The sequence below is a fragment of the Tursiops truncatus genome, chromosome 14 (genome assembly GCF_011762595.2).
Source record: "Tursiops truncatus isolate mTurTru1 chromosome 14, mTurTru1.mat.Y, whole genome shotgun sequence".
Lineage (NCBI taxonomy): Eukaryota > Metazoa > Chordata > Mammalia > Artiodactyla > Delphinidae > Tursiops > Tursiops truncatus.
Window position 1 is genome coordinate 81758732 of NC_047047.1, and position 20932 is coordinate 81779663.

The 20932-nt window shown below is 39.4% G+C and overlaps 1 protein-coding gene and 1 long non-coding RNA gene across 5 annotated transcripts in view; one reads left to right on the forward strand and one right to left on the reverse strand.

Moving 5' to 3' along the window:
• The window catches only part of TAF1B (TATA-box binding protein associated factor, RNA polymerase I subunit B), a 72627-nt gene that overhangs the window by 7822 nt on the left and 43873 nt on the right, over positions 1 to 20932 (reverse strand). The window contains exons 10-15 of one of the 4 annotated variants that reach the window (XM_073791734.1): positions 19116 to 19293; positions 18501 to 18547; positions 15891 to 15981; positions 11842 to 11912; positions 11068 to 11290; positions 5346 to 5953 (exon numbers count right to left, since the gene is read on the reverse strand). In XM_073791734.1, coding sequence (XP_073647835.1) covers positions 5836 to 5953; positions 11068 to 11290; positions 11842 to 11912; positions 15891 to 15981; positions 18501 to 18547; positions 19116 to 19293 — 728 coding nt within the window. In that variant the 3' untranslated portion in view covers positions 5346 to 5835. Of the gene's footprint in view, positions 1 to 5345; positions 6041 to 11067; positions 11291 to 11841; positions 11913 to 15890; positions 15982 to 18500; positions 18548 to 19115; positions 19294 to 20932 lie in introns of those variants that run through there. The other 3 variants (XM_019943297.3, XM_073791735.1, XM_073791736.1) reach the window with 3 other exon arrangements.
• On the forward strand, positions 49 to 11343 carry LOC141276375 (uncharacterized). Its single transcript, XR_012325866.1, has 2 exons — positions 49 to 754; positions 7818 to 11343. It is a non-coding gene; the product is annotated as an uncharacterized lncRNA (long non-coding RNA).

Genomic DNA, 20932 nt, shown 5'->3' on the forward strand with positions numbered 1-20932 from the left:
CCTTTGGGAATATCTGTGTGAGTCAGCCTGTTCAACTCAGATATCCATAAAGCATGTACCTTACATGTTTTATGGATATTTGATATTTGATAATTTTCCAGAAGGAACTCATTGTTGCAGAGGGCAAAAGGCCAAGTCAGCTGAAATAGCAGGTTCTTAATTTATAGTCAATAAAGGACTCTTTTGTAAGTTCTTCTCAAGTCGTAGTGTATTATCAGGTAAGTCCGGCACTACAATCACTTTATGCTTAAATACTTCACAAGGGAACATACACTAAAGGCTTCTTGAAAACATTTTGTGAGACAATACTGTGTGAATTTACTCGGCTTTCAAGAATGCAAAGGCATTTAAAATTTTAAAAAGTCACCGGCTAAATACTCAAGATAAAAATACACACTTTTAAACACTTCTAGCTATCTGCAATATTTAATAACTCAACAGAATTTTATAGCCACCATACTTTGGAAATTCTATTCAAGGTTTTCCTTGAGACTCGGAAGTAATGCTTCTTCTTTCCTTCTAAGCAGTATAGCTTTCTGTGTCAACATACGGTGGAATTAGTACTTCTTTTTTTTTCCCCCCTAGGTGGCTTTGTGCCAATGGAGGGAGGAAAAATCCCAAAGAGATAACAAAGGACTATAGACACTCTGCAGGTCAGTGTTCGGCCTCCTTCCTTTGGGCTATAGAAGTACCACTTCTGAGTGGCAGTGACAGGTCTGCTGCTTCCCGGCCAGAGGGAAATGCTACCCTTCAGGTGAGATAAGGCTCCTCGCCCTGTGAACAATCATTATGTTCCCATAACAATGTTGATTGATCCCATGCAAGAGAAGCCAAACCTGGCAGGTAGGAGACACTCCCATTCCTTTTAAGTCTAACACAGAATCTCACGCTGCCTAAAGAAACCTGCATTTTTTTAAGGATTAAAACACAAAAAACCCCAAACCAACAGAACTACGTTCAACATGTATGAGCTATTCCTGTAGACTAATGAACTGTTTGGGACAATGTTCTGTATTCTCGTGGGAAAAGACGCTCATTGTATTTTCACCGGATTTAAATTTTTAAAGAAAAATTTTAACACATTTAAAGTTTTTGCTTTAATCTACTGTGATGAGACCTTTAATTGCTGTAGCTGTAGATGGATAGATTTATCTAAATACATCAAGTGAGAAAACGTGTAAAATGTTCAATAAGTAGATAGGTGCTTAATGAGTGCGTTTCACAGCTGTGCTTTCCGAGATGTTTTGATGATCTAAGACAACTAAAAATACGAAATTTCACTCAATTTCAGCACATGCATGCTATCTTTGCATGGCCATGAGCTTAGACTGATCACTGAGAGACATAAAACAATTTGAAGACTTTTTTCCCAGAAGTATCTGCTGTATTCTATTTTCACCCCCTAGAAGTATCTGATTTCACACTTTTACAATGGTTACTGGATCTGAGACCATGTGAAATCCTACTTGGTTCTACTTCCCTTTAGGGTGGTCCCCTAAATTGTAAAATTATGTTTCACTGCAGTGGTAAGCAATTTAACTAAAAAAAAAACAAAACTAAATGAGATTTATTCATAAAAGAGATTCCATCCAAAGGAACAAGTATCACAAGTCCCTCTAATGGCAAGATAATTTATTAGTTCCCCTGAAAGGGGAATCAATTTGAAAAGATTTGATTCCCGCTTCTGGCAGGGGCAGCCTGCCCAGGAATCCAGTTCCTCCACGCCCACGCCTTCCAGGGGTGTAGGTCTCTTCCCCGTCAATGCTCCTTGTGGGCTCTGTTTGCACATCCATTATGGCACTTTGCCTGCTTCTGCCTTATTTCATAACCATGTTCTTTTGCAGTTTAGAAATAGCTGAGGCAAGTATTTAGGCAGAGAAGGCTTGAGGAGACCACCTACAGGGTGCCCTGTGCCAACACGGGTGGGGTGATGGCAGCACAGAAGGAATGGCTGCCCAGCCTACTAAGGTGCCCTGAGGGTGGAAAGGACCCAGAAGTAGCTCCCAGCGAGGATATGGAAGGCGGCTGTTGGAGCTGAGTGGAGCTGAGTGCCCCTGCCTGTGGACGGCCCTGAGGCCAGTGGTTCTCACACTCTAATACGAAATTTCACTCAATTTCAGCACATGCATGCTATCTTTGCATGGCCATGAGCTTAGCCCTCCCGGTGTATGAGAATCACCTGGAGGGCTTGTTAGCCAATTCAACTCTTTACTCAGCTGAAGTCCCACAGCACTTCAGATCATGGTACTGATTCCATAAAATTCATATTCAAATAATTTTCCAGTCAGATCTTTGGAAAGCAATGTTTTAAGTTATAGAAAGACATGCTTCTCATATACTCCCCCCAGTCCCACCCCTGAGCAGAGTGTTGTCGCTTGTTTCAACAGTGCATCTCTTTTTATAGCAAAGCATTCCCTTGTATGGATGTACACCGCATCCATTGGCCTGTCGATGGCCATTTGGATTGTTTACCTTTTTTTGTGATCTCAGATAAAGTTGCTAAGAATATCTGTGTACAAGTCTTTGTGTGGAAAATGCTTTTATTTTTCCTGGGTAGACACCTAGTAGTGGAATGGCTGGATCATATAGTAGATATATTTTTCACTTTTCAGAAACTACCAACCTGTTTTCTAAAATGGTTGTACCATTTTACATTCCCGTCAGCAGTTGGGAGCACCAGTTGCTCCCAATCCTTGCCAACACTTACTATGGGCAGTCTTCTAAAATTTAAGCCATTCCACTGGGTGTGTAGTGGTATCTCCTTCTGGTTTTAACTTACTTTTTCCTAATAACTAATGATGTTGAGCACCTTTCAAGGGCTTATTCATTGTCTGTGTATTTTCTTTGCTGAAGTGTCGGCTCAAATCTTCTGCCCATTTTTAATTGGGTTGTTTGCTTTCTTATTATTGAATTGTAAGAATTATTTATACAGATACGAGCCCTTTGTCAGGGCTTGTTTTTGCAAGCTTTTTTTGCAAATATTTTCCCCCAGCCAGTGGTTTAAATTTTCATTTTCATAAGTGTCCTTTGAAGAGCAAAGCTTTCTCAAAAAGAGACAGATAACCTGAATAACCCTATAGATATTAAACAAACTGAATTTATAGTTGAAAACCTTCCCACAAAGAAAACTTTCCCAATCCAGACCCAGATGGGCTTCACTTCACTATCTGCTAACAAGTTCCATACACTTAAAAATATTGAGACAGATTGCTCAAAGGTATAAAAAGTTTTCAGCACCCACAAACTGAAAAAAAATAAGATTTTGCATGCATTTCAACCTTATGAGTTACATTCAAGCCTAATAAAGAAGTGTTACTTCTCTGAGTGAGTGTGCTCACATCTAAAAACTATTCAACCACAGGAAAAGCTTATCCACCTACTGCCTGAAAGGGAAGAGGGGGATTACTGCAACAGTAATAGCATGCATTGAGCACCTCCTATATAAGAGGAAGAACCCAACACAAATGCTTCTGGAAAACAAACAAGAAGAGAAGGGGATGCTTCATAACTCATAACTCAACTCTGTGATTATAGCATTACTCTGATACCAAAACTGGATAAAGAAATCACAAGAAAAGAAAGCTACAGAACAACATTCCTTATGAACATGGATGCAAAATTTCTTAACAAAATTTCAGCAAATTAAATTCAACAGTACTTTAAAAGGATAATAGATCATGACTAAGTGGGGTTTATCCTAGGAATCTAAGGTTGGTTTAACATTTGTAACTCAGTGTAAACTACCATATTAACTGGCTAAAAAAGAAAAACCTGCATCTCATAGATGCAGGAAAAGCATTTGAAAAAAAAATCAACATCAATTCCTGACCAAAACCTCTCAGCAAACTAAGGTAGATGGGAACTTGCTCAACTTCATGAAGAGCATCTATGAAAACCTTTTCTCTCTATACTAACTCCCTAGGAGATCCCATCTAGTCTCACCGTTTTAAAATATTACTTATATGCTGATGATTCCTACATTTAAGAACTGCAGCTGATCCTTTTGACATAGGTTGGATCACATCTTTCTTTTGCTCAAAAATGTCCAATGGCTTCCTGTGACACACTTGGGACAAAAGCCAAAGCCCTTATCATGGCCTTGAAGGCAACCTCTTCCAAGCCATCTGTTATCTCCCTCCCCTTCAACCCCCAAACTCCAGCTGACCCAAACGATTTGCTATTCCCTGAATCCATCAAGCGTACTCCTGCCTCAGAGCCTCTGCGTGTTTCCTCTGTCTGGAATGATCTTCCTCTGGATGGCTACAGGGCTTGCTCCCTTCATTGTACTTCATACAGGTTGGTCTCGGCTCAAATGTCACCTCCCCAGAGGGTCCTCCTTCAATTACTTTTTACAAAATGGCCCACCTGATCACTTACCCTTTACTTTTTCTTCATTACACTTCATTACCCCAAATATTATTTATTTGTCGACTATTTGTCCCTGCCCAATTAGAATGGATGATCTTTAAAGGCCCTGTTCAGTCCTGTACCTCCAGGGTCTGGCATGTGCCTGGAACATAGAGAAGTTGCTCAGTAAGTGTTTACTGCATCAATAAATGAACTATGAATCAGAATGCCTCATTTTCCAATATCCTTACCAGGTATTATAAACCTTTATAATCTTTGCCAATCTAATATGTGGGAAATAATATCTCCATAATTTGTATTTAATATGAGTGAGGTTGAGTATCCTATCATGTTTTTTAGCTTGGCCTTTGTTGTTGTTGTTGTTGTTTTTTTGGTGGTACACGGGCCTCTCACTGTTGTGGCCTCTCCCGCTGCGGAGCACAGGCTCCGGACGCGCAGGCTCAGCAGCCATGGCTCACGGGCCCAGCTGCTCTGCGGCATGTGGGATCCTCCCAGACCGGGGCACGAACCCGTGTCCCCTGCATCAGCAGGCAGACTCTCAACCACTGCGCCACCAGGGAAGCCCTGTTGTTGTTGTTTTCAGAAAGCTATCTTTTCATATCCCTTGTTCAGCTTATCTTTTTCCTATTGCTTTGCAAGTGGCATTGATACATTAAAGGAATTATTCCTTTGTCCATCATATACTACAAATATATTTTCCCAGTTTGTCATTTGCCTTTGCCTTTGTAGTCACATTATCAATCTTTTCCTTTTGGTTTCTGGTTTTGAGACATCTTAGAAAGTCCTTCCCCAATCCAAGATCATCATAGCATTCACACTTGTTTTCTTCTAATACTTTATATATGTATATATAAAGGATTATAATGTTTAGATCTTTGATCCATCTGGGATTTATTCTGGGATATAAAGAGTTAAGGAAGTGATCTAGTTTAAAAAGAAAATTTAGCTTTAAAATACAATGAATACAAACTCCTGGATACCATTTATACAACATTATTATTTTAACAATGAGAACATTCATAATTTAAAAAATAAATCCAAACAAATTTCACCTGTTTTCTTTTTTTTTTTTTCCAGTATGTGGGCCTCTCACTGTTGTGGCCTCCCCTGTTGTGGAGCACAGGCTCCGGATGCGTAGGCTCAGCGGCCATGGCTCACGGGTCCAGCCGTTCCGCGGCATGTGGGATCTTCCCGGACTGGGACATGAACCCATGTCCCCTGCATCGGCAGGCGGACTCTCAACCACTGTGCCACCAGGGAAGCCCACCTGTTTTCTAATATACATTTTAATAAGTGGTTTGATACATATATTTGTATGTATGTACATGCTTGCAACAAAATTTTTTGTTGCAAAATATATTTTGTTGCAAAAAATATTTTTCACCATTCTCTGTAATATCATATTACAATTTGACATTACTGTCACTATTAAAATATTTTCCCCAGGAAGTTTTCATTTCATTTTTCTCAACATTTTCTTGCTTTCCTGGATCTTGAAGATTTCTTTTTTGTTGTACTGTATTTTGCTTTAAAAAGTCTCTTTTCTATTAAGCTCACTTCTTCATGGAGAAGGGAGGTCTTTATTCTTAGCAAGAAGGAGAAAAGATTTAGTATAAACTGATAACTCAGAGAGAAATTTGATTCTTCGTAGGTTGTCACATGCTTACAATAGCTAGAAGGGGAAGAAAAAGGAAGACACTACATTTAAAGGTCTTTTAGAAACGTATGCATCCATCCCTTGAACATCCCCCAAATAACTTAAAAAATATATATGGTTAGGCTTAAAATAGTACTCTGAGCTGGAAGAAAACAGAACAATCTGGAAGCAATCCTAAATTTTATAAAGGAAAAAGATTTCAGCACTGTCCCTGGCCACCATGCCATGGGACACAGGTGGTACAGAGCCAGGTCTCATGACTTCTTCCACTCCAGGTGGGCCCCCCTCCTCTTACCATGGTCAAGACAAACAAAAGCAGACAGGGAGAGATTCTGGACATATTTTAAAACAAACGAAAGAAAATAATGTATGTTGCAATTCTGTATGTATTATAGAAAGAAGAGTTTACAAAGCAATTTTGCTTATTTTAAAGTAGTAGAACCTGAATCTGATCAAATCTCTCACTACCATAAAATCTCTAAAACACTAATTAAAACTGCTAACTCTATCAATCTCTAACTATATCAAGGTATAAGCAGGGGGACAGGAGAACACCTTAAGTGGTATCATGGTCTGTAATCAGTAAAATCTAGACTATGGGAAATTGTACAGGACACATGACCTGGATTACTCAATAAGTAAACTGCAAGGGGGAAAAAAAAGAGATAAAGGGGGAATTTATGAATTAAAGCACTTAAGGGATATCTCTACCACCTGCAGTGTATGGACTTTACTTGGATTCTGAGTTATTTAAAAAATTACGTGGGCTTCCCTGGTGGCGCAGTGGTTGAGAGTCCGCCTGCCAATGCAGGCGACACGGGTTCGTGCCCCGGTCTGGGAAGATCCCACATGCCGCGGAGCGGCTGGGCCTGTGAGCCATGGTCGCTGAGCCTGCGTGTTCAGAGCCTGTGCTCCGCAACGGGAGACGCCACAACAGTGAGAGGCCAGCGTACCGCAAAAAAAAAAAAAAAAAAAAAAAATTACGTGACAATCAGGAAAATCTAGACATTGGCTACTTGTTTGACGAGATTAAGGAATTACTATTAGTTTTTTTTAATGTCTGATTAATGGTACCATGGTTTTATTTAAGAAAATTACAATGTATGGGATTTTCTTCCACATAATCTAGGAGCAGAGGGGTGAGGGAGTTGGGGCATGGGGGAAGCAAGTCTAGCCATGTAGACAACTGCTGAAGTGGGGTGGCTACGGGTACAGGGGCGTTCATGATATCGTGCTCTCTGCTTTTGAGTGCAATTGAAATTTTCCATAATAAAAAGTTTTAAAAAACAAGTGAACAGTATACAGAGGATATAAATGTATAGATATTATGATTTATATAACATATATGGCCCTAAATTCCTGAAGGAATGTTTCTATTTGCACCACAAAGTTTGCCACCCATCAGTTGTAACTATGGGTAACTACTCTTGGTTCTTTCATCTGTAAAACAGGAAAAAATAACAGTACCACCTCATAGGATGGAAAAGAGGATCGCATGAGAATATATATGAAGCACTTAACCAATGGTTGGCACACAGTAAGGGCTCAAAATTGTTCACTTTCCCTACATTCCTTTAAAATTGATTTTTAAATTTTCACCTAAAATCTTAAGCATATTTTAATAATACACAAAAAAGCTAATACCCTACTATGTTCACTAGTAGGAAACTGAAAAGCCTCAACTGTTTGTGCATTGACTGGTTTAATGGAAAAATCAAATGTAAGTCATTGATGGTGCCCTCTTGCTTTTCTTCTTTTCTAACTTTTTTTTTTTTTTTTTTTTTTTTTGCAGTATGCGGGCCTCTCACAGCTGGGGCCTCTCCCATTGTGGAGCACAGGCTGTGGACACGTAGGCTCAGCAGCCATGGCTCATGGGCCCAGCCGCTCCGTGCATGTGGGATCTTCCCGGACCGGGGCACAAACTCGTGTCCTCTGCATCGGCAGGCGGACTCTCAACTACTGCGCCACCAGGGAAGCCCTCTAACTTTTAATTTTAGCTATATTAAGAGATTCTTTCAGACAAAATATTACCAACAAAAAGGGTAAAAATATTGTTCTCTTGCCTAGGGACCATAAGGAAAACTCTGTTTTTACAACAGAAACCTAAGAAAAGGTATACGAAGTATCTGCTACAGTAAGACTTTTTATTTCTAAGTTGAATCAATAACAATATCTTTTAAGGATTACATTCCTTATCATAAACTCAGAAAGTTTAAATTTTCCCAAAGTTTTAAGTGATAAAACCAAATATAATATATAATCATTTAAATTCATCAAGATTGTTGGCTCTGCCTCAGAGAAGAAGGATAAACACCTTCCAGTATCTGAAGTGCTCTTGCGGCCTCTCTCTGCTTAGTTCTCAAGGCCTGAGTGTTCTCAAAATTATTTTATAGTACAATGTTTGTCTCTTCTGAACCCGCAAAAATGAGTCCTTCTGTGTAACAAAATTCTCCATGTAGCTGAAGATCTGCTCTCTTAAGCATCAAAACATTTCATTGTGACCATTTTGGATGGAAATCTTTTAAAACTCAGTTATACATTACTTGGTTATTATTAAGCAAAGCATATTCAGCATATTTGTTAAAGCCTTTACAATTATATTGTGACAACCTGTCCACTTTTACTGTGGAAATATTAGAAAATACAGGTAGAGAGGATGCACACAATTTGGGGACACGTTCTGTGTTAAAGCTGAGACAATGGTCTGGTTTATTTAGTTCTGTGGAGCTATTGTGTGTCATGAATGAACTTCAGACCACTGTAATTTGAGTTCTTTTGTCTGCTTCTGCTTCTGATGCTGGTTCCTCTATTGTTTGTCAAATGAATATCATTTATATTTGCTGTCAAGATGCTTATCAGCAGACACCTCTCAGTCTCCTGCCTACCCTGTTTCTTTTGATGATGAGGAATTTGGAAATCAGACAACTCAGCCTGACAGAAACACACCTCCAGGCAGAGTGAGCAGGCTCGAGTGAGCTTTCTGAGAAAAGTGTATAAGCTTTAGTCATGGACTCAGTGACCTTTTGATAGGTTAGCTGAACCCTTGTTTGCTTACTCTGTGGTTCTAGGCTATGGTCTAAATAGGCAGGTGGTTCGATGGATGATTTTGGTGCATAAAATCATGGGATCATAAAATTATTCGTCTACATGGTTTGGTGTTTAGCCTCGTAATTCCTGCAGAGAAAAATATCTTGGTTGTTTCATCTCCGACTATACCAAGGTCTATTTATTTGTAACTAACTATCTTTTATTACAGTATTAAACCCATGAGGAACATCCAAAAGTCCACTGATCGTGCGACGTGAAAAGTGTAGGGTACAGGCTCCCCTCTAACTTCCCCAGGCTGACTCTGCAGACACAACAGCACCAGCACGTCACGTCCTAACAGGCCCGGTCCTGTGTGTGGGCCCCTCGCGGGACAGGGCTACAGCCTTTTCTCCTCTTCTCGAGGAAAACTTAAATCTTTTTTTTTACATCTTTATTGGAGTATAATTGCTTTACAATGGTGTGTTAGTTTCTGCTTCATAACAAAGTGAATCAGTTATAAAAAAGCCATTGCACTGACTGCTCAAAGGCCTGCATCACCCCAGATGCGGAGCTGACCGAAGGCTGGGATTCTGGCCTTCCGTGGTTGCTGTTAAGACAGTTATATTCCTTAACCATTCTAGACTCGGCTAAAGTTTTTTTGAGCAGTAAATTTTAATACAGATAACTTCCTTTTAGTATCTTCTACTGTATTTTCTACATTTTATTTATCTTGATTGATACTCAACTCAGGAAGTTAAACTCTTCAACAGAAAATTAGTTTTGTTTAAAAAAAATGATCATAGTTATCATTTATCGAGTATTTACTATGTGACAGACACCATACATCTCATTTAATTCTCATGAACACCCTATGAGGCAGCTTCTATTTTCCATTCATTCATTCAACAAATACTTGGTGAGCACCTACCATGTGCTACGCACTGTCCTAGTCTCTGAGATTTTTCATTAAATAAGACAGAGTCCCTGCACTCAAGGACCTGACATTCTAGTGTATGTATAATAATATAAATAAATATATAATAATATGTAATAAACATATAACAGTACGTTATATATATATAATACATTCAATAGTGAGAAAAGCTATAAGCAAAAAAGATAGGCAGGGGGGTTAGAGAGTGATGAAGTGTGTGTGGGTGTGAGGGCAGAGCTGTGATATTTTAGACAGGATGGCTAAGAAAGGCCTCTCCGAGGAAGTGAAATTTGAATAAAAACCTGAAGGAAGTGAGCCTCTGTAGACACACGGCGGAAGAGCATTCCAGGCTGAAGGTACGACACGTGCCACGGCCTGCGCGGGGAGTGTGGCTGGCAAGCTCCAGGAGCGGCCAGGAAGCCGGTGTGAACCTGCGCGGTGAGTGTGGCACGCGGAGGAGCGGGAGGGCAGAGAGGAGCGGGGCTGGCGGCCCCACAGGCTCTCCTGACTTTACTCAGAAGGAGATGGGAGCTGCTAGAGGTTTTGAGAAGGGGAGGAAGGTCAGTACCATACCCTGCGTTTACAATCAGGGCAACAGAGCTGTAGAGATGGTAGATAACCTGCCCACACGAGCGAGCGGCAGGGCTGGGATATGAACAGCTGGATTCACGAGCACGTCCTCTTAACTATGGGAATGTGCCTTACAGACAATTCCTATGTCAATATGGGAATGAGATTAGTATAAAAATATAAGGTTACAATCAGAAAAGTCTTTATAATCTAAAACTTCTTCCAGCTTTATTGAGATATTACTGACATACAACGTATGTGAGTTTAAGGAGTCCGACACGATGGTTTGACACATGTGTATATTGTGAAATGATTATCACCGTGAGGTTAGTCAACACGCCCATCCCTTAAACAGCACTCAGTGTGTAATTCTGAGTGTCTTGATTCTAAGTTCACCACCTTCTAATTCCAACAAATAACCTATCTGGCTCTTACTACAGCCAACTCCTTCAGGCCAAACTAGAAGTTTCATCATGTTTTTTATCCTGTCATTTCTAAGAGCATCACATACCTTTTACAGAATTTCTGAGTACTCAGCCAATAGAGGGAATTCTTGGTCATCAGTGACTGGCCTTTCTGCTTCAGGACTCCCTGGAGGCTATGCCCATGGAAACAAGGTCTATCACCGCCCTCTTCGGTCCAGCTGAACTGAAAACTTGAAGGGCTTTGTTTTTCAACAGTTGGTGTTGAACCAACCAGTGTGCTAAACTGTTTTTGTAGACTCACGACCATTTCTGGAAATGAAGGAAAAAAGAAAAGGAATAAAATAAAAACTAATGTGAAGTCACGAATGAAGTCTCTAGTTTACTTGATAGTAATGTGCCAATGTTAGTTTCTTAGTTTTGACAAATGCACCACGGCGATATAAGAGCATAACACTAGGGGAAACTGACAGTGGATGAGGATGTCAAGGAACTACTTAAAAAGGCTTTAAAAAGGTGAATTTTATGTTACGTACATTTTATCACAATTAAAAAAAAAAAGAATGAACAAAACAACCTAAAGGCAGTTCTCCAGATAAAGAGTTCTGAAAGTCATAGATATATGGCATTTTAGATTTTGGTGGAAACTTAAGTTCTGTTTTGAATAATGCAATGTTCCTGAAATAAATAGATAAGATTCCTATGGACATTTCTTGCAGAGGATGATGTCTCTTTGGATGTACATCGGAACACTTCCTAAAGAAGTGAAGAAAGTACATACGCGTTTACTTTTCAAGTTAAGATACTTAGCTTTTCTACAACTGTATTGTTACTTGGCATTAACAAGAGGAAATGCAGCTCACCCCTTCTTTTATACACCACTGATCTGTCAATCGCTGAGTGGTAGAGTGGTTTTTCACTTTTCCATAGATACCTGTACAAGGTAGAAAAACATTTGGAGCAGGATGGAGAATAAATGGACCTCAACACATTTCAGAGAAGTTTCTCTAAAGCAGTGTCTGAAATTCGTGATACCCCGTGTAATAGCTCTGACTTAGAATGACCTACTGACACATGTCTGTATAGAGCTTATGACCTAGGAGCAGGCAAGTAGCACTGAAGGAGGCAGCAAGGCCACAGAAAGATATGCTCCTCCCCAAAGGCTCCCAGATGCCATAAGATCCCAAAGAAATGATTAATTACATCAAAATGCAGAAACAGGGGCTTCCCTGGTGGCGCAGTGGTTGAGAGTCCGCCTGCCGATGCAGGGGACGCGGGTTCGTGTCCCAGTCCAGAAAGATCCCACATGCCGCAGAGCGGCTGGGCCCGTGAGCCATGGCCGCTGAGCCTGCGCATCCGGAGCCTGTGCTCCGCAACGGGAGAGGCCACAACAGTGAGAGGCCCGTGTACCGCAAAAAATAAATAAATAAAATGCAGAAACAGCTTCCCTTACCATAAAATTCCCTTGCTGTCTGCTCTCATAAAGTGGAGCCACCTAAGAAATAACTGTTCCTCCCTGTCGTTGGCCAAATGCCCTTCTGCTGAGGATGAAGTACTGGTACTTCTGATTCTGATAACCTGTACAAAGTGAACTGTAAGTGCCCATCTTCTGATGTAGAGGTGTAATCATGGTTAATAGGTGATGGTCTTCCTGAAAATTATGGGTGAACTAAATTTTAATGAACCATACCACATTTAAAATATTCAGAGAGCTTCTCATTTTTGATTCTTTCAAATATCTTTTTGTTATTTGTTTTATCAAATAATAAGTGACAACATACTCAAGGTAAAAAATCTCTTAATAATAAAGAAGTTCCCTAAACAGTCTAATCCCACTCCCTAGATAAACCCACTGTTAAAAATTCCTTGTGAATACCTAATCTAGATAGATTTTCTTATGTATTTATAATAAACGCCCATACAGGTGGCAATTATGCTATAGTCAAGGAGGCACTCTTACTTCCTTGGGGTCATATGCCCAGGAGATGGGATAAGTGGGCGATCTAAAATGATAATACTGTTTAGATAGTCCTTCTTTAAAAATTTACTTTACTTTGTTTACCTCTTCCCAAAACTACAAAAGCTACAAAAAAACAGAGGTCCACTACAAAGTCCTAACATTTTCTCCAGGATGCCACAAAGCCCTGTATGCTTTGTTTGTCCAGTCTCCCCACGTGACTTGTTTCCCCACTGTTAGAAATTAAGGTTGAATTTACATGTAGTAAAACTGACCCTGTTCAGTGCACAGTTCCACTAGTTTGGATAAACACATACAGTTGTGTAACCACCACGATTAATCTACAGAACAGTTCCACACTCCAAAAATCTCTCATGCCTCTTGACAGTCAGCCAACCCCTCTCCATACCCGCAGCTGAACTTATCTCAGACAACCACGGATCTGTTTTTCTATCCCTATAGTTTAGCCTTTTCCAGAATGTCAAAAAATGAAATTAGACCATATGTAACCTTTTGAGTCTTTCATTAGCATACTGTATTTATGATTCACTCATATTTCTGGATGTATCAGAAGTTTGTTCCTTTTTACTGCTGAATAGTATTCCATTTTACAGATATGCTACTGTTTATCTGTTTACCAGCTAAAGGGCATCTGGGTTGTTGCCAGTTTTTGGCCACTGTGAATGAAGCATATATATCTACATATATTCATATATAAATCTTTGTGTGAAGTTAATCTTTTGCCCATTTAAAAACCTGACTTGTTTGTTTTCTTACTGTATGAGAATTCTTCATATATTCTAGATGCAAATCTTTTATCAGATATGTGATTCACACATATTTTCTCCCAACCTGTAGCTTCTCTTAACAGCATCTTTTGAAGAACAGAAATTCTTTCTTCTGATGAAGTCTAATTTATCTTTTTTTTCTTTTATGAATCATGCTTTTGGTATCACATCTAATAAAATTTTTGCCTAACCTAAAAGGCTGCAAAGATTTTTGGCAAGTGCTTTGAAATTTTCCTCCATGTTCTTCTCAACATCTCCATGGAAACTGGAAGTCATCAAAGCAGTCTCTAGAGGGGTTTTTAGGCTTTCAACTACTGTTTATTAGTGTTTTCCATAGTCCCATGCATAGGGACCCATGCTTAGTAACTTCTACCTGACAATATGGAAGATGATGTCCAGAAGAACAGAGAGAAAAATTAGAAATTTACGTCAACAATGGAGGTGGGGTAGGGTAAAACAGGTAATCAGCACGCAGTGGGGCTCTGTGCCCACACATCAGTCAGTAGTGACTTACATAAGTTACCTCACTCAGCCCAAAGCACATACTCTATGAAGGATCTTGGTAATGGATCCCCTGGACAAGCTCCTCCCTGGGGCCTGGTGTCTGTCTGGAAAATGCCATTTTGATACTAGACGTACTTTTTTTGGTCACTAAATTCTCCCATAAAGTAGCTAAAAGTCAGGAAGTCTTAGATGTGCAACTGATTGTAGCACTGCAACATGAGTTTGGGCTCTAATAGCTATGTCTGAAGTGTAAGCTGTTGCCCAGTTTGAGTTCATGAATGCCTATTCACTACTGAGACGCCCAAGTGGCATGGCCCCTGAATACCTAGCCTCGCAGTATCGGTCAAGACAACCCCAGCTGGCCCCCAAAATGAAGGTCCAATGGCTGATTCTCCAGGACAACCTAAAAACACAGGATAACCTTCCGTTCTTGCTGCTACTCTTATACCTGCTGAGATCCAATGACTTCTCCAACAAGGAAGAGGAAGGGCCCACCCAGTTCCCCGGGGGCCCGCGGCTTTCAGAAGTTCACCTCCCACCTCTTCTCCCTCATCATTATCCAACCTGAACAGGAAGAAACTGCTCATCTTCTCCCCTTTTTGGCAAGGATCCTCTCTCCCACAGCACTTTATTCATCCCTATAAGTCTGTTTCTCTGTTTAAATGCTCTCTTAAATTTAGAGGAAAAATAATCTAATTCTACCTCCAAAAACTGAAATTTAGTTGTTAGAGTATAAAGCGGGCATTACTAGCCCTATTTTATTGATGAGGAAACTGGAGCTGAATGAATTATCATTTTAACTAATTTGAGGAACATTAACTTTTCTCAAGGGATATAAAATTACTTGATCAAATGAGTACTACTGTAAATTTACATAAACTAGAGAGATGTTAACTTTTTCTTCAAAGTCTCACAGAGACTCCAAGTTCTAAGAATAGATATAAAACCGTTCAAATCAGAGATCTATAGCAATGTACCCTATATTACGTAAGATAGTGTCTCTGAAAATTTATGAGCTAACTATGTTTTAGTGCACTGAGGCTAAGAACTTAAGTCCTTTGCCCACAGTGAAACAGCTGGCTGTCATACAATCAGGATTCAAGCCCTGCACTGTCTCTAACGCTACGCTCTTTCCACTTTACCACAATGGACCTAAGTCAGAATGAGAGCTCAAAGTCAAACAGTGAGACGGACTGAATTAAGTGTACTACTTTCTTTCTGCTTTCCTTTGTTTTGATTTTTATAGGGAACTTTATTTGGGGGGAACATTCCAATTACATATGTCACAGGCCGACATTTGTAATCTTTGTAATATTGGGAAGCATAGATGGGAGATGATCCACTTTGAGAAAGGAAAGAGGCAGGAATATCAGAAATGCAGAAGAGAGTCATGCGAATCATAAACAGTTGATGACTAAGTACAATATGGTACCCTGGATTGGATCCCGGATCAGAAGAAGGACGTTAATAAAAAAGGACATTATTAGTTTAGTTAATAGTAACAGAAAGAAGAAAAAAGTTAATTTGGATAGATGGGTCAATAGTTCTAGAAAAAATGTCACAATGCTGGTGAGTCTAAACTGATGAAACTTCAGCTTTCAAATGTAAAGTAACAGACTTGAAAATAAAGTAGGTAAATCTAAAACTAGAAGAGATAACATACTTTGCCCTGGCTTCCTCCCATTTTTGTTTTTTTTCATCAACAGCTTTCTTCATAACTTGGTACCATTTTCTGAAATCAAACCATGGCTTATCTGAAAGAAATGAAATCCATGATTATTAACCAAATATGTCACATTATTATAACACACACTGTTCCTCTGAGTCTTCACTCACTGATGTGACTCAGTATTTACATACCAGCCCCTGGAGACTACGGAGGGAGATGCTGCTGTATCCATGCTCTAACACCACTGCTGAGTAATCTGCCGTCACTCCCTTCTCTGAGCTCCTACCTGTACTGTGGCCCTAACTAAATTATACCAAAACCAAAAATGTCTGTTTCTCCTAGATTTGACTATCACCCCCCTGAGAACAGAAGACATATTTTGTTTATGTAGAAGACTACACAATCAGGCCTCTTCCTCCTGACCCAGATCCCAGCACAGTGCCTGGTACAGGGTGGTGCTCCAATACGTCTAGGGATACACGAATTAAGGGACAAACGATGGCTAGATGTGTGCAATGGCACCAGACTTCTAGTTTCATCAGATCCTATTTCTGTTCTTCCTAATCCTAATCCAAATCCAAAGACTCTGGAGATAAGTAAGAAAGTGGATTGCATTGGACGGGTGGAGTGAGTGTGTGTTCAAGACGTCAGGGTGAGATAGACAACAGAATTGAATATATAGTCAAGCATAAAACTACACTCCTCACTCTTTTCTTCAATCCATGTGGGGAGATGGGAAGAGTAGGGAGGAGAAAAATGAAATTCAAGGTAAAGCAGGAAAGAGGCTTAGAGAGCGAGGAAGTCTGAAGAAAGGAAGGCTGGCAGGAGGAGGATGGCTGAGTGAGAGGCTGAATTTCTTATATATTCTCTAATGAAGACAGTCTACCTTCAATGTCTAGTTAAAAATCTTTCAACTGGCCAATATAATCATCACTTATGGCCTTGTAGACCACAGAGCAACAGAGCCACAGAGGACAGGCAACTACCAGAAGAGCTATAAGGAAGAAGGAAAACTATCACAATTAATAGAACACAAGGTTCTTTGACCTTAAGTGAGTCACAACTTCTTAAACTCCTCATCAGTAATGTGGGAAGGCAGGGGGACAGTGGACAGCTAGGGAGCAGAGAGAATGGGGACCACAATCCCTGCCCTGCTGACACTGTAGGTTTATTTTGAGGGTCACAGGAAGACAATATGTCAAAGCACCCTTTACTCTAAATGTCTGCACAGTCCATGAAGGCCCTTTAACGTCAGAAAACATCTTGTCCAACCTTTTACTCTATGTAGGAGCCAACATGAAGCAATGTGCAGAAAGAAGTACGCTGCACGCATTCTGGAAAGAACACACAGACTAATGCCACCATTAAACCTAAGCTCCTAGAGCCAACGAACATATATGTGGACTCCTAAAAAAAAAGTCAGACTCATAGAAATAGAGTAAAAAAGGGGCTGCCAGGGGCTGAGGGGTGCGGGAAAGAGGGCGAGATTGGTACAAGGAGACAAACTTTCAGCTGTAAGATGAATAAGCTCTAATGTAAAACATGGTGGCTATAGTTGGTAATACTGTATTGTACACCTGAAATGCAATAAGAGAGAACATAAATATTCTCACACATACAAAAAGGGAAATATGAGAGGTGATGGATGTGTTAATTGACTTCATGGGAATCCTTTCACAGTGCAAACACATCAAATTGCTACAACGTACACTTTAAATATCTTACAATTTTATATGTCAATTATACCTCAAAAAAGCTGAAATTAAAAATTAAACAATGAACATAAACCCTAGTGAGAACATTAAGAAACTGGAATTGAATGTAAGAATTCATGCATTTACCACACTTTATTAAGTGGATATTAGGCCAGTCACTCTGCTAAATATTAAAGATACATTAAAAAAAAGAAAGTAAAAAAGATATGGCCGCTCCCTCTAGAAGCTTGCAATCTACCTACTTGTCTGCCTGTCTGTCACTTACACAGCCGTCACTACGAGGCAGATACTCCAGGCACTTTACAAATACTGGCAGCCTAACAGGGATAGAAATGCTTAGTCCGCTAGTTACAATTCAGTGTTTTAAACAACTAAGAGAAGTCTGGACAGGAGTGGCTGTGGCAGGGTCATCGGTTCTGGTTTGGGAAGAGGTGAGCTGGGGAGTAGGTGTGAAGAGAGGCCGAAGAGGGCATTTACGTTGCGTCTTGAAGCATGAAGATGGACTTGCCAGGGACAGAAGGAGTTGGGGGGAAGAAGGAAGGAACACTTCAGGTAGAAGGACCAATGCGAGCAAAGGTTGAAGGCACTGGAATAGACGGTACACTCACAAAGCTGCCAGTAAGTTCATGGTCTAGTATGGCTGTGAGTAGGAGCTGGGAACTAAAAGGCAGGCTGGCCTTTACACACAGTAGGAAGTCACTGAGGTTTTTTAGTAGCCTTGAGATATAATTAAATAATTATACATATAAAACATTCTGGTACAAGGTACAATTTGTATATATGTGTACATATATGTGTATATTTCTCAAAGTTTCTTCCCTGCGTTTATTGTATCTTTTAATCCACCATTACAATCACTTTGAATTTGATTCATAAAAAAAGTAAGTACCTTCTTCATTCTTTTCATTATATTTCTCAGCAATATTAGACAAAGACCTGGAGATACAAATAAAAAAATCAATTTATTTAGAAATCATTTATTGGAAGACAGTTATATTTTGAATTCTTCTGAAGGAAACGTATAGAACAGTACTTGAAACTGATGCCAACTTTTAATGGAGAAGCTATCACTGAAACAGGGAAGGAGACACTATAAATACTGCCACTCTGTTGCCGTTTTAAGATTCTTTTACTTTCCAAAATAATCTTTGAAGACACATAGTGCCAGAAGCCTAAAGGTACACAGATGAAGTGCTAAATGACTCTTTAGGATTTTGTATGATGATTTAAAACTCAGGAATCAGTAGAGCAATGAGAAACACGTGTATCTACCTAAAAATAGGAAGAAAACATGATCCAAACAACCTACTAAGGGAAAATGAAATCTCTCACAACTAGCTGAGTCAAAATATTATGTACGAAGTAACTGTTGCTACTAGTCAATGTTCTAGTAACACCTGAGAGTCTCTATTTTCTACTGAGATATAGCATATGGATTCCTTTACTCTGAATAATTAGGTAAAAGCAATACAATTTTCTCCTCATAAAATTGACATACACTTACCATTCTAAATTGTCATCCAATAAAAAGAGCAGTTTCAATACCACCACAATGACAGCTACAGCTTGTACATCATATTTAACAGCTTTTGCCTTTTTAGCTATAGGATCGAATGTTAGAAAATCCACTTCTCCCATTCCAGTCACTTTTACCACGTGGCAGGTTAAATCATGCATTTCATCTGTTGAAGAATAAAAGAGTAAAATGTGAATTAAATTCTTTGGCTAACTAGACTATACTAATGTGTATATCTGTGAGATAAGCTTATCTTAAAATATGATACTATGCTAGAACTCTGAGACATACATTTTGTAAATAAAATCAACCAAGAAATGATATTTGTATAGAAAAATTAATGGTTGAACGCTAGCAAGGAGTATCTTCTCCTATTTTGACTTCCCCAAACATCTGCTATTTATAGGACACATCTTGCCACCTAATGCACAGCCACACATCATTTTTCTACTGTTTCATCCATGTTTCTTGTCTGTGTTTCTACAGCAATTTGCATTTACCTGAAACTAACTCTCCTGTAAGACCAAGAGCTTCTCTAAAAATGCACTCACTCGCCAGCAGGAAGCCTGGCTAGCACACTGGAAGCCTGATGTGCATCTCACCAGCTGCACTGCTTTCCCAAAGAAACTATATGCTCAGCACAGACTGCATCTATTATTCAAGGCTGAATAATGTGGGACTTGGAGCCAGAAAATCTATGGCTTATGTATTTAGGCTTTCTAATCATTAGCTTTGTGACTCCAAATTAGAGTCACCTAACCTGTTTTTTAATTTGTAAAATGGGTTATGGTGAGGATAAACATTAAATAAGATAGCACAAGTGAATATACTTTGAAAACTCTAAATTACTGAGCAAATTTCTTTACTCACTAATTTAAGTACCCAGGATGTACCATATTCTATTTTAATTAAATTCAAGTAGAATGGCTATTATTTATAAGAGCATAATAAATTGTATTGTATTGAATCTCCTACACGCATTCAGTCATTATATCCTGTTGATTCTATTCTCTTAATGTAGTATACTTTAATTTTATAGTAGTATATACAATATTACACACAGCATATATATTACCATATATAGTATATAGTATTATATATAGTATATATTATTATATATAGAATTATTACTATAAAGAATGGCATTTCTTGAAAACTGTCTCCCCAATTTATTTAAAATTAATTATCTTGAAACTTTCTCTTATGCCAAAAGTACAGAGTAATAAAAAAGCAAGTGGAAGAAGTTATGAGGAAGGAAGCCAGGACAGCAGAGAAAAACTAAGCAGTCCAGGATTCTGAACTGGAGCATTATGTGGAAAGAACACTAGCTCTGGAATGGGACGGCTGGATTTAAGTATGTACTCAGCCATCTACCAGCCAGGCGTCACTCAGTTTGCCTATGTTTCATCTATAAGTGAGAATACCCACCTGCCCACCCTTCCCACCTTCACAAATGAGGTAATATAGATGGGGCACTTTGGAAACTCTGTAATAAAGTTCCCCACAAATTATATACTGATTGTGAAAGCTGCCAGGAATTCTCTCTGGCAGGCTCCTCAGTCCCAGTATGAGGGACAATACCAAGAAATGTGTTTGGAGTTCACTCAAAGCCATCAAAGAGGCAGTGCTTACTCAGTAAGGGTGTGTGTGACATGCTTGCTAAAACCTTCCTACCGAGTTCCAGAGACGACACTGTCATACATAACGGCACTGAGGAGGGGCATTTGTTGCCCCAGTATGCTTAAAACCACTTTTAGCTTTCCAGGAAAGGGCCAAATACATGGGTTTCTTCTTTTTGATCAACA